Source organism: Necator americanus, chromosome V (assembly GCF_031761385.1).
Source record: "Necator americanus strain Aroian chromosome V, whole genome shotgun sequence".
Classification (NCBI taxonomy): domain Eukaryota; kingdom Metazoa; phylum Nematoda; class Chromadorea; order Rhabditida; family Ancylostomatidae; genus Necator; species Necator americanus.
In genome coordinates, this window is record NC_087375.1 from 31,873,502 (window position 1) to 31,887,785 (window position 14,284).

At 36.7% G+C, this 14,284-nt stretch overlaps 1 protein-coding gene across 2 annotated transcripts in view; it reads right to left on the reverse strand.

Annotated features, from left to right (window-relative positions):
- Positions 1–14,284, reverse strand: part of RB195_015838 (uncharacterized protein) — a gene marked incomplete at both ends in the record, with an annotated part of 52,585 nt that overhangs the window by 4,383 nt on the left and 33,918 nt on the right. For both annotated transcript variants that reach the window (XM_064206740.1, XM_064206738.1), the window contains 18 exons: positions 783–870; positions 952–1,095; positions 1,384–1,473; positions 1,529–1,585; positions 1,650–1,830; positions 1,945–2,090; positions 4,723–4,860; positions 4,947–5,033; positions 5,295–5,363; positions 8,232–8,339; positions 8,667–8,748; positions 9,884–10,017; positions 10,081–10,233; positions 10,871–11,032; positions 11,102–11,326; positions 11,667–11,798; positions 11,880–12,036; positions 12,102–12,242. In XM_064206740.1, the coding sequence (XP_064062619.1) occupies positions 783–870; positions 952–1,095; positions 1,384–1,473; positions 1,529–1,585; positions 1,650–1,830; positions 1,945–2,090; positions 4,723–4,860; positions 4,947–5,033; positions 5,295–5,363; positions 8,232–8,339; positions 8,667–8,748; positions 9,884–10,017; positions 10,081–10,233; positions 10,871–11,032; positions 11,102–11,326; positions 11,667–11,798; positions 11,880–12,036; positions 12,102–12,242 (2,294 nt within the window). The remainder of the gene's footprint in view (positions 1–782; positions 871–951; positions 1,096–1,383; positions 1,474–1,528; positions 1,586–1,649; positions 1,831–1,944; positions 2,091–4,722; positions 4,861–4,946; positions 5,034–5,294; positions 5,364–8,231; positions 8,340–8,666; positions 8,749–9,883; positions 10,018–10,080; positions 10,234–10,870; positions 11,033–11,101; positions 11,327–11,666; positions 11,799–11,879; positions 12,037–12,101; positions 12,243–14,284) is intronic.

Here is a 14,284-nt window from a genome sequence, read left to right on the forward strand (position 1 = left end):
CAACACCGCCCACAAAAGTCGCTTTGTATGCGGAATAGGCTCCGCCCATAGCTAGATCGCTGAAATTCATTGTAGCACAAGCACAAGCCATGTAGTGAACAAGAAGTGGGCGTGGCCAATTAATGACGAATTATCTGTGCATTGTGTAAAATGTGAAGCACGTGTAAAACAGCACGAAGTGTTTACGTTTAATTTTTGCTAAGGCTTGGTGATGGCGTGAAAACGTACACAAACAAACACGTTCACATAAATACGCTTTATTGATCGATATCGATTGGACAAGGACAGGACACGAGGACATGATCACAGGGACAAGTGCATAGTGAATGAGAATAAAAGTATAATCATCATCTTCTTTTAAGTGAAGCGTCTACTACAGGCAATGACAAGCACAAAACAAGGGACCCATACAGGAAAGACAGGTGTTGTGGTGTGTATGTGTGTGAACGTGACAGTCGAACACTACATTAGTAAGTATAACTGCTATCGGTATTGATTTTATTGATTTTCATGTGCCCCGTACTGTACGTCAATCATTTTATGTACATTTGGATTTGTATAAGCGCCATGAAAAGTGTCATCACGAAATGTCGTAGTGAGTTTTTTAAAGGAAGGGAGGCGGAGCGAAGCCCGTCCATGCGCAGTGTTTCCACGATTCAGGGGAGGAGTAGCGGAGGCTGGGACGGGAACGGAGGCAGAATTTGTGTGCTGTGCTGCTGCTGCTGTTTGTGTGGTGGAATGTGCGACTACTGCTGCGGCACAGTTTTCGGGGCGGGCTTTACCGTTTGTTAATGGTGGTGATCCTTCATCAGCACTGTAAACACTGCTATCCTCCGTCGTCGAACCGCCACTAGGGATCGATGGTCGACGCTGAAATTAAAATCATTGATTGAGATTTGTGCAGACCGTGGTCCTTTAATTTTCCCTAAATGGTCCTTTAATCCCACTTACCCTGCTAATCAACGCTTTTGCTGCTCGTTTCACAAGTGGCTGTTTTTGTCGATCCACTACTTTTTTGCTTTCCATTGATCGATATTGATCCATGATTTTCTCTTCTAACTTTTCTTTGTGTCGTTGAAGAGCGGAAAGTCGTTCCTGAAAAATTACGGATCCTTTAGGTCAAAAAATGACTGATACATTTTAAAAAAACAAATTTTTATTCCAATTTAAATTCACTACGAAATAAGCACTTCGCCACCTCTGCAAAATGGGCGTGGCTTGCTTCTCGCTGCTTCATTTTGCCTATTAATGAACAGATTCAGGCAGAAATATTACATTAATTAAAAATTAAATTTAATTGAAGTGTACTATTGTTGGCTACTCTAATTTGCTTTGAAACATCGCGCTGTTCTTCGTTTTGTGCAAAGCGCGCCAAATTCAAACCTGGAATTGTTTCTGTTCCAAGTGTGCCACGTTCTTCTCACTTAATGCTTTTTCTTGAAGTTCACGATTATAGTGTAAAAGTGTTTCCACCTAAAATCGTAACGATAAACCATGCTGGTTAGAAAATTTTTCGGAGTCAAATTACCTGGCGGCCAAGATTTTTGCTTTCCTCCTCGTAAACTCGATTAACCTTCGTCAGGAGCTAAAAAATTGTCTTTTTTTTTCGAAAAAATGAGTCTTGCGGTTAAATTACAGTAATCCCTCACCTCTATCGTATTGTGTAACTTAGCAATTTCAATCTCCTTAGCTTGAATATTCTTTGTTTGTTCTTCCACGGTGGTCATCAAATCCTTGACGGTAGCTCTTTGAGCCTGTTCGGCTAGCTTCAGCTTACGCATCTCGGAGCTAAGGTTATCGCAATTCCTCGACAAACAGTCATTTTCTTTCCTTAATTAAATGATTATAGGAATAAGACAAAAATAAAGACAGAATAGAGCAGAAAAGAACAGGAAAAAAGCTAGGAATGCGAAAATTTTTCCAGAAAAAAAGATAAAATAATACCTGATCTGATCGATCTCCCTCTTCAAAGCTCCATGCTCATTATGGAGATCGGCGTAGGATCGAAGTTGACGATCCTTCTCGGTTCGTTCCTGTTCGAGAGCCATTCGCATCTCTTCCAACTCGCGTGAATGACCAGCGGAGATCGGCTGAAAGGATTCTCCGGATAATTTGGGATCTCTTCAAGGCAACCGTAAACCTGTTCCTCTATCATTTTTCTATAAATTTCTTCATTTTTTTACGAGTAATCTTAGCTGGCAAATGGCCAAAATTTAAGAGAAAACATTAAAAATTAAAAAAAAAATAAAAACTCGACGAAATGAGATGATGGAACTGATTCGTTTATATTCTCAATTAGATGAACCAATCCAAAATCAGCCAAGAACATTCGAAACCTTTCCAGGATTTTTGGAAGTGATGGATCTTCATAGATAAGTCGAATAAGTCAAGTCAACGAGGAAATTCATCAGATTTTATGAAATCTACAAAATTATTTTAATCCTCATCAGCAATTCACCAGTAAAAATTCTGAAATAAAAATAGACGTGATACCCTTTTTTGAAATGCCAATTAATAAAATAATACTATAATATTTGAAATAATTTAACAAAAATACATAAAGATATATAATATATAAACAATATTATAAATCAACTGTTTACCTTATTTCCATTTTTTAAACCTTATACACATACACCAATAGTGTACGTCAGAAAAGGAACAGATATTTCTTGGGACAAAAGAAAAAAAAAGAAAAAATTCGCACTCACTCAGAATAGAACGAAAAATTCGCATCTAATTAATTGTCACCTGGCCGAGTCTTTTGATCTGCGAAGTGAACACTGAGGAAATTAGTAATTTTTCGTAAATATAAAGTAAATTTAGTTTTTTTTTCTTGAATATTTATTCCGGAGCTCCACGAAATGTTTCCCGTTAACCTAAACCTCCGCGGGTTGTCACTGCGTTCCCTCACAGCGCCCCTCACTAGTTTTGAACGCATATCGTGTCCGTGTCCGTCCGCATTGTGTAACCCCATTCATTCGATTTGATGAAGCAATCAAAGTGACATGAGCATTGAAATATTGTCATCTACGTACGTACGTAGGTGTTGACAGACGTGTATGAATGAATATTTATTCCTGGTACGCTGAAGTACAATTGTCTCCAGCGTCTGCCATTCGCAGAAACCAGGTTGTATCGATTTTTTTTTTCGTTCAAAACAAAAAAACGAATAGAAATTGTGGTCATTTACTAAATTTCTCCTTCGCCGTTTCCGGTACGCGCGACTAATCCCTGCTCATTCTCATTCTATTCTATTGATGTTGCTGGATTTTCTTTTTTTTTGTGTTTATTCCTTCCCTCTTCCTCTTGGCACGCCTTTGAGCGTAATAAATAAATAAATAAATAAATAAACAAATATTTCTTGCCGAGATTCTAGCGCCTAAGTGCAAAATCCCTCAAAATAAGATCCTTATTACCACGAAAAAAAGAGTTGTGGTCATTAAAATCTTCCTTGCCCTTACTGTTCGCGTGACTAATCCCTGCTCATTCACATTCTGTTAAATAAATAAATAAATAAATATTCCTTCAAAAAAAAAGAAAAACAAAGCGATAAAACTATGATAAGATCCTAAGCGATAGCGTTCGCCGTCGCCGTGGAAAAGAAAACAGAGGGAAAAAAATTGGTCGATGGAGTAGCACAGAGAGAAAAATTACGAATTCATAATCTAAAATGCCAGAAATGGTCAGAAAATCCACGTGAAGCAGCGGTAAACGTTAAAATTTCTTTCCAGAGCATTCGTGCACATGGATAGATCCACTAAAAAATCCACTAAAATCTCTCAGCGGCAGTAATTATAGAAAGAGTGTAGTTTTTGTGTGTATCGTTCACATTGTCAGACTGTCACCGGCCCATAAAAACAGGTAGAAATTATTCTGGCCTCCGACTAGGTAGGTACCATAGGTAAAACGACCTTCAACTGACTAGGATGAAATGACGACGAGGAAATTATTCGAGGTCATCTCATGGAAATACTGATGGGCTGGAAGAAAAAGAAAAAAACCAACAATTATTTGGTAAATTGTAAAAAAACAACATTAATTCATGTGACAATAAGAGACCGTAAAAATATTAAGCAGAGTTTTGAGGTGCTAGGAAATATTCAATACGATTTTCTGAAATCCACGAATGTCCGGATAAGGAAAAAGTCCACCGAAAGGATAAGGTTTCTCACTTTTAAGGGATAAGATTTTTTTTATTATGTTATTGTTCGTGTTGTTGTTGTTTTTTGTTTGGATTTACTAAAGGATAAGGTTTGTATCCGAAAACACTACGGATCTTGTCGTTACGAGACAGAAATTCAATTTTGATTGAATTTATAACTCTAAAACTATGTGGAAAGTCAAAAAATCCAAATTTTACTGGGGAATCCTAGCGATATTCCACGTTTTTACGCACATACGGAAGCGAAATCGCACGAAATTGTGGCTGGTCAAGCGAAATGACAAAAACTACTGAAATTCGGGTCTCTTTAATTGTGCATTAAATTGTATACAGTAAAAAAAAGTAAGGAAGCACGTAAAATTGGCATTTCATCCTGAAAAAGTAGCTTTGCATCCGATAGTTGCCTGATGAAAATGTGAGAAAATGGCCGGAAATTAAAATCCCCTAATTCTAGAAGAGAATTCTAGTAAAAATTGTGTACTACTAGATGTTTCAAGCTTGTGGACAAGCATTTTCCAGACAATCATCCAGAAAACCATAAATTATCGAGCACTAACCCGTTGCGATTTCAATTTCGCCTTCATATCAACGTTCTCAAGTCGAGCTCTTTCGTAGTCCTGAGTTAGCAAATCGTGTAGGTTCTGGAGACGATCGTGATCCGTCAACAGCGCCTGATGCATAGCCGCCAACGAATCCTAAAGGCACGGGAATTAGCACCGTGCGTCATCCACGAAAACGTATGTCAGCGCAATTAGTCTCATTACACTCGGATAGCACTTACAGCGTCTTTTTTGGCGATTTGACGCGATTTTTCGGCGAGGTCGATTTGTACGCGAAGTTGAGCGTTGTCCTCACGTAGCAGCTCTTCCTAGAAATATCAGTTGAGCTCAAATTTTAGTTTTGAAGCCAATAAGGCACCTATAGTTTCTCAAAAGATTTCTTTTTGGATAGGTCCCAAAAAGAATTATTCAAATGTTCAAGAAAAAATCGAGAAAAAATACATTGAACTATCGGAACAACAAAAACAGCCAGAAAACTCTTTCAAGCTGTGGATAAACAATTTTCAGAATGATCAAAATACTATAGGATTTGATGAAACCAGGAAAATTTCCTGGAAATATGTGCTCACCTGCAGTTGCAGATTTCGTAAAGAGACTTGCAGCCGTGCTAGTTCTGTGTTCGATGCAGATGCAGCAGTCTGGAACGAAAAAAAAAGTTGTGGAAAAGAAAAAAAAACGTGATGAATGATCGAGGAGGAGGAAAGCACAATTATCCTTCAATTAAAGAGAAAATTTGGCTTGCTGCATCAGAAATAAATAAAAATTGAAATAAAATAAACGAAAAAACAAATAACACATATAAAAAGATAAAGTTATAGTTATATAGTATGATTATAATAAATGATAATAAATAAAATGTAAAATTATTTTGTTACTTTACTAACTTTTATAGTATAAATTATCTATTTATTTTTTATTTAATTGATTATTTTTAAATTATTTATAAAATATTTTGTAGCGTGTGTTAAAGTAAAATGATCGGATATTTTTAGTACAAGAAAATTTGGCGTGGATGAAAGATACAGAAATGAAAAATCTGGAAATGGCATAGAGTTTTTTAAACGAAAAAAACTTTTCTTACAAAGGTCCTGAAATGTTTTGATTTCAAATGAAATATTTGAAAATGAAATATTTATATATTAAATATTCAATATTTGTGTTACAATTCGGTTGAACGAAGAGATTAATGGGATCTAGGAGACATTAGGTCCCATATTACCTAACCTCCTCCTTAGGTCAGCTCAATGAGGTGATTACGGTAGTATGTGTGGAAAAGTAAGTTAGTAAGTAGATGTACACGGTGCACTGCATAAAAATTCCGAAGAAAAAAGGAGTTGGACGAGTTGTTCCAGAAAAAAGGACGAGATGAAAAAAAGAAAAAAAAAGGAAAAAAGAATATAGAATTTAAGCTCTACACTCTTCCTTAAATCCCCTTCAAACTCGTCCTCTTCTAATTATTCTAATTATCGCTGGTGATAATTACGACAAATTAGTAGCAAAAGCCCCTCTTGCCCCCCCCCCCAAAAAAAAAAAAGACTTGGACGAATTGTCTCGAAAAAGGACGAGTTACTGGCTATTCTTACGTTGACACATGCATGAAATCACATGTGAGTATAACTAAGGAATTAGCGTGAAATTTAAGCTCTTCACTCTATGTACATTCCTCGAATCTTCCTCAAACTCGTCCTCCACTAATGATCGCTAAATATGAAAAACCGGTAGGAAAAGTCTCTCGAGAGAAGAAAACTGGACGAGTTTTCCTCCAAAGTACGAGTTGTTGAGTAGCGTATTCGTAATGATTTGTCAGTCTGTCAGTCTACGTGCGAGTGCGTGTCCCCGAGTGTAAAACGCACCTAAGTTGTGCCAGATGTTGCGCTGGTTGATTTGCATAGATTATTACACCTTAGCTGAAGAATCTGAAAATGTCAGCGCTAGGAGGAGCGCTGGTGGGCGCTGGTGAACGACGAATTTCAACGACGGACGCGCAAAAGGATGCCGCATCTCGTACCAGATCCTAAAAACTCCCGAATCACCGCCGCTTTATAGTCGCCGCGTATCATAGCGCTCGTCTTTGATGTAATATTATACAGCAATGTTGGTCTATTACATAGGATTAATGCGTTCGGGAATGAGAATCGCTCACGCATGCTACGCAAAGAAATCTCGTACACGAAAATCTATGGATTTATTCCAATACGTTGAGTGCGTTCTGCAATAAAGAGGGGTTTAAGATGAGTTTGATCCGGAGAAGATGAGATCTCAGGCAGAAATTAATGCACCAAGCCAGGTAACCGACCGCCAGCTCCCCAATAACCCCAGAAGCGGAGTTAGCAAAAGCTCCGCCCACATTCGCTCAGGATCTGGAAGCTGCTTTAAACCCACAAACAACACCGTTAAAGTGGGTTCCAACGCAATTTTACAGTAAAGAAGGTAGCTCAGCGTAGATTCCAGAAAATTCCATCAAAAAGTGGTGGGTAGGAAAAAAAAGCATGCACAGCTTTTCACCCTTCAATTTGCTCTCGAAAAAAAAATCGAGAAAATCTTTCTGGATGACAAGTGCCGTTCAAACTTTTGCATAAATTTTACTTGACAAAAAATTGATGGAAACCTTATTCTTAGACCTTGAGGACCAGCTAAAGAAGAAGTCAGTGGACATCCTAGTCAGCCCAGAAAAAAACCTTAAAAATCCGGCAAATCAGGGAATTCGATACTGTCATACAGTCACTGTTGCGTCACTTCTCTTCAACTAAGCAAACAATGTGTAGTTCAGTCAGAAAAAGTGGAGCAAATTTCGAAAAAAAATACAAAAATGTGTAAATAAATTGACTATAAGTGCGCAAGTATACAAATAATTTGGTAAAATTTTGGGTTCTGTCTCACATCTCATCATCTCTTTTCTGCTCCATCTTTTGAAATTTTTGAACTTTAAAAAAATCTTTTATAATTCGTAGAAAGAACAGAATTGAAAACTTTTGTAGATAGAAATTGTAGAATCGGATGGAAAACGATTACATAGGAAAGGAGCAAATTTCTAACAAGTACGTTGTGAAGAGATTGCGAGGAAAATTTAGAGAAAAATTGAGAATTTTCCATAGAGTCACCTATCCACATATATAGTCACCAAATTATCCTGAAGTTGTCTTTTTCTTTAAATTTATGGGAAAATTGGATGTAACATGCTATAAAACAATATGTAATATGTAATATTATAAAATGTGTAATATATATAATATTATTAAATAATATTTGCTGTGAGCACGCAGCACAGGAATAACTTATTTGAAACAGCGGGTGATAAATGCCTATAAAAAAGTGCAAAAATAATAAATCGCTTGAATTACTCGAAGGGAGAGAGAAAAAAAAAGGACGGAAGGAAGAGAAAGTTGAAAAAAATAATCCTAATTATATATCCTAGTAAGTAGACACTTTCAACACATGACAAAATTAATTTCAAGTAGAAAAAAAATGAAATTCTGAAAAATTCAACCCGTATAAAATGAACTCACCGCGTTTCGATTCAGTTCTTCAATTCCTCTCTTCGCTGTAGCGATTTCACTATTCTTAGCAGCGATTTCAACTTGAAGTTCTCGAACTTTCTCTTGCACGAGGAACACCTAAAACCGGAATTTTTCACATGAAAACTGAGCTAAATATGATCGCACGATTTTTTTTTTGTAAAAATTCGAAATGAGCGAATGATCAGAGTCAGTTCAGCACGATCGTTGGCGGGTGCGCGCCCGCCGCCTGCCGGTCAGCAGAGGATGGTCATAAAACGAAAATAACCACATGTCGAGATTTGCCCTATGGGAAAATGTGTGCCGAAAAACTTACCGTACCACCACCGCTACCACCATCATTGTGCTATGTGCGAAATGAACGTATTTTTATAAATATTTGAAACAGAGTACGTGCACTATAGACTACGGTAATAGAAACGGTACCTGCTCTTTAAGTGTAACGTTCTCTCTCGATAGTTCACGTACGCGATCGTCACTTTCAACAAGCGAAGCGCTTTCGCTTCGTCTGAAAAAAAAATGCTCTTAAAGAGTTATATGTCACAATAAAAATGTGTTTCAAAGAGAATTTTGCGAGAAACGTATGCCATCTGGGTATGTCCCCTAATTAAATATGCAAATCGGCGAAAATTTGAATTTGACGTGACCTGATGAATCGCCAGCTGCCAGGTATCCATAACCATAAGGATAAACAAGAAAATGACAGTATGGCGGTTTTCTTCAGGAATTACTTATTTGTTTTTCTGTTTGTATTTTTCTTAAATATGTAAATAAATAAAATCTAGCAATGTAGACAGAAATAAATTATGGATGCGCTGTAGAGAAGCGCAGGTTGCAAGTTAAGTGCACAATTATTGTTTTAAATAAAATCTATAACCTCCAATGAGAGAAAAGGGGTGGAAGAACGGAGCTCTAATTGGACAAAATCCCTTTGAGCTACTGCTTTTGAAAAAAATTCAGAAATTCACAAATATTAATTGCAAGTAAGAACTACGGAAAATAGAGAAAATAATAATGTTTTACCACAAACTTGTTAGCATAACAAGAAAAACATAATGAAATAAGGAAAATGCTCGAGTTCAAACTTTCCTTTGCGAATTCCGCAACCTTATTTTCTATTTTCACCTATTTCCTATTTTTTCTTCATAACTGGCCTATACAATTTTCAACTTATGCACAGAATTACAGTGAATGGAAAGGTTTATGTTTAATTTTAAGGTATTTTCTAATTTTTTACTTACAAAATATTCAATTATCCTTGATTTTAAGGAAAAGTCGTGTCAATAAAACTAGAAAATACATTCTTGGTTGTCAGATGTCCTGCACCAGGAAGAATCAATCAATCGAACGATCAATTCCAGTGATCTAAACCGATGAGGTTTGTTTTCCACAAAAATGTGCCCAAGAAAGGCTCTAAACATTATGATTTTCCGAGTTTTTAGCAGAATTTTCCTTTAAAAACTCTAGAATATAAGAATTAAAAACTGATTATATGTGGATCAAATCTCTACGCATCCCCCACAAGTCCAATTTTCCGTCCTCCGCAACCTTTTTGAACCCTTTTCGTTTTTTTTTCTGTTCGGCTATTGTTGAAAGTTAGCGTTAGAGTTTTTCCGCTCAATAATAACAGTCGTTTAGCTGACCTTAGTTTTTCGATGTCACTTTTAAGGTCATTCAACTCGGCAATTTGTGTATGTTGTTGTAGTCGCAACGCGTCCGCTTCACGTTTTGCAGCCGTCAACGCACCCATGATCACATCATCGATAGAATCGATCAGCTATAAAATGTCATTTCACAAAAATCCTGAAAAATTCCCGAAAAAAAAACAAACGCCGGCAACCTGATGATCATCCATTTCCACTTCAATTTTTCCGCCATTCAACGCGACCGCAGCGCATACGCTACGCAGTCGACTGACCAACTCGGCACCCTTGGATTTTTCGCTGACAAGATCCTCACGAAGTCGTTGTGTTTTTTGCAATTCGAGTTCCATCTACAAAAATCAGGATCGAAATTGAATAAATCTTGGATGGTACGATTATAACCAGGAGATAGAGTCAATTTCAAAATTTTGGCTTGATCTGGATTCCGCTCCACCAATCAGACTAGGTTTAGACGGTCATATTAAATTCATCTAATTTTTTACTACCTATTTTTATTTGTTTGTTTATTTTTATTCGAAAAATCTCAGTGACAGATCTCTACTGATTTTATTTGTTGTAGAAGATATTGAAGAAGTTTTGAGTGCTGTAGCACAGGTCCACCAATAGCGGTAGACGTAAAAGCTCCGCCCATAGGTGAATTAATCAATCCAATCAATAGTCCCGAGAATAGATCAAATACGTGGGATTTCTATCCTATTTTCAACGTTCATGTACTCCGTATGTGCTATTCCTATGAAGAAAAATAGCAGTTAAAGATTGGAAGACGACGGAACTGTAGTACTGGTTAGAGAGTACGGTAAAACATATTTTAATGCAGTGTCTGTTTCTCTAATTCTAACCATTACTGTCAACATCTAGAAAACATCAAAAATTTAGTGTAGAATTCATCTCAAGCATTGGATGGAATAGTCATAGTTTTTCCAAAGGAACATTTTCTTAGAAACACAGCGTTTATACTTTACGAACCTGCTGCTGAAGCGTACGATTCTCCGCTTCCAAATCACCGACGTGAGTTTGTAATTCGGCTAAACGTCGTTCACTTGCTTCCATTCGTCGTTTAGCATCTTCGGCACATCTGGCTCGTTCCCGTAACTCTTCACATTCCACATCCAAAGCCTCGATACGGACCTGAATCCATGAAAAATTCGTCTTTAGAACACAATTCCCCGGCGATATGCAGCTGTATGTATTTGGGACCTTTAAAGAGTTCCTCTCCGTCTCTGCACTACGACGTGCACGTTCATTTGTGGCACTCTGCGTCTCTGCGTTTGCCTTCTCTTCACGCAATTCGTCAACTGTTACTCGTAGGCTTTTTTGTTCATCACAGACACGATGAAGTTGTTTTTCTGTTTGTCTTCGCTCCTCTTCGGCTGAGTTCAGTTTTCGGCGAAGTTCCTGAAGTTCGGCCTCCATCTCCATTACCTAAAAAGGGTCAAGGATTGAAGTCCAGGCTCCTGGAGAGGAAAAACTACGAAAGTATGAATAATACAGTATAATATCTTTCTAGAAAATAATTATGTTTCAATAATACAGTAATAGAAAGTAAAAACTAATACGTTTAAGGAAATACAGTATTCTAGTAGTATTTTGATAACATTGTATATTTATATGTACATCATACTTCATAATATTGTTTTTATACCATTTATATTATAATATTATTATTTGCAGTTATTATATTATATTATTGCTTATATTGTCTACAACATCATGTTTTGTATATTTTTTTTATAAATATATTAACTGTAATTTATTCCAGTACCTTTGTTTGAGCCTCTTGTTCGAATTTCCTGCCGAATTCAGTTTGAAACTGTGCGAATTTTTTCCTGGCGTCAATCAACGACATCACCGATTCGTCACGCTCCGTTCGCAATTTTTCCCTGTCCGCATTCGTCTAAAAACTCGAATACTCGATGACAGCGAATTCATTCGAATGGCGTTTGAATCTGAAACTTCTCCCGGACAAATCCAGGACCTCTGCAATCTCTTGATTCAACTGTGATATGGTGACTTCCAGGGTTTGCATTTGACGTTGCATAACCTCATTTTCGCTGCGTCTCTCCGAAACCTGTCTGTCTCGGTCCTCCAGCTCAATTTTCAGTTGATCCAGCTCAGCTGACGAGACCGTTGAGCTGAAAAAAGCGACATTTGACAGGTTCTGGATAGAAAAGAAGCGGAATACGTATAGGGATATTACTTTTCAGTGGAATCGAGATGAGCACGAAGTTTACGATTCTCCAATCGCAGCTGCATCACCTCGCTACGTTCACTGTCCGCCATCTCGTCGGCGAGTGAACCGAAACTCTCACGTGGAACGTGATTCGGACCGTCCATATGCCTAAAAAAGGATTCTGGACAGATATCCGGCGAGAGAAAAAAAACATTCGTCAGAAAATGCTTGGAGACAGAAGCGTAGGGCAATTTGCAATTTCTCACAATGTGAAAAAAAATCCACCATAATCCAAAAAATCCAAACATTCCATCCAAAAAAATGTGGAAATAAGACTAGGCATCAAAATTTCCCATAGACTTTCTATTTTTTACAATGTTATTATTTTTTTTTACCTATTGGTTTTGAGTTTCAATTTTATCTTCAGATCTGATATTTGTTTTTTTTTTCATTTTCGTTAATATCGGTCTCCTTTTTCTTTCTTGTTATTATCTGTTTTCCTTTTCTTTTTCTTTCATCTCTTTCCTGCAAGAAACATCATTTCCTCATTTATACTTTCTTTTCAGCAAGTATTTTTTCTTTTAATATCTACTTGCAAAAAAAATCTATAATTTTTATTTTTATCGTTATATTTTATGTTATCAACGTACAGTTAAATATATAAAAGTATAGAATACTCTCCTCTTAAATAAATATCATAATGAAATTGAGTAAATAAGAAAATAGAGGGTCTAGGATCCTCTCCTTGACGTAGGATCTTTGCAAAGCGGCAACATTGCTGAAATTTGCTACTGAAGAACTCATTTTGAAACAACTCCGCGGAAAAAAATTGTTTTTGTCCGAGACCGGAGGTATCTATCTCGAAAACAAAAGTCAGTCCCTAAGGAGAGGAACAAATTAAAGCGCAAAATTCTCAAGTCATTTTTCAGAAAACCGGTTTTTTTCGTGGAGTTTCCAGAGCAAAAATGAAACAAAAAAGGGTCTACTACCAAAATTCTGTTCAATTTTCTAAAACTAAGTAGAACTAAGTAAAAATCTGAGAATATGTACATTAGGACAATATTTTAAAAGAATTATTGATAAATATTATACAAAAATAATTAATATAATAGTTATTTCTCTCTGAATTAAGAAGAAGGGAAAAAGAACGATCGATCAAAAAATTGCTCTGTTTTTTAAAGCAAATTCATGCCCAATTGTTGCTGCTGGCCTTTCTAATCTAATCCTTATGACAGTCGGATATTTAGGAAAAAATCCTTTCTAATCGAAAATTTTTCTCCCTAGATATCCGACTGCCATAATATCCATGAAGCCAAATTTCTCAAAAAAAAAATTAGTTCCAGAATCAGCAAAGAGGGGTTATTCTGCTAGTGAAAAACTGTTTTCGACGGGGAAAAAGAGAAAGATGACGAATTTTTGGTCGTAGCATCCTTAAACACATAATTTCCATACATCAATCACAGAAGAAGAAAAGAGGAGTTACTGTGCAAGTGAAAAAAATGTCCACGACGAAAAAATAGGGAAAGAATCTCATTTTGGTCAAAAATGACGTGGAAAAGAGTGCGGATTTTTGCGAAAAAGATACACTCAATGTTGTTTTATGTTGAATTCCTTGACATTGATAAACCTCGGTTGAAACGGTGCGAGAAACACAACACGAACACTTCACGCACACATGTGATTTACAACATAGACTTGATAACATTACGTTACGCATTCCTTTAACGTTTTCACCGAAAAAAGAAGTTCTCGAAAACATCCACGAGTCGAAAAATTTCTCTACTAATGCTCCTATTTGTCTGAATTGATTTATATAAATCGTTCTAGCGGTTTGGAGAACAAATCTCGTCACAACATTTTTTATTTTCCGGAAGAAGAGAACGAATCGCTCAGTGATCCACCAATAGGAAAAACACTACAGAACAATATGTCAAAACGTATCTTTCCATTCTGACGAGCGGATTAGAGATGAGAAATCCTGTTTTGGTCCCGAAACGATACCAGTTTCTATTTTAGTGCATTCTAATTTTTTGTGCACATGGAAAAAAGAAATAGTGGGAAATTAATGGAAATAAGAACGTAACGGTACCGACAGTTCCCGTGAACCAATGAGCCAAATTAGTGAGTCCACCAAAAGACGATGACATGATTATCGAAGAACGAAAACAAGTAATGTAGAGGTGTAACAAACGAATCGACGAAATTTTACA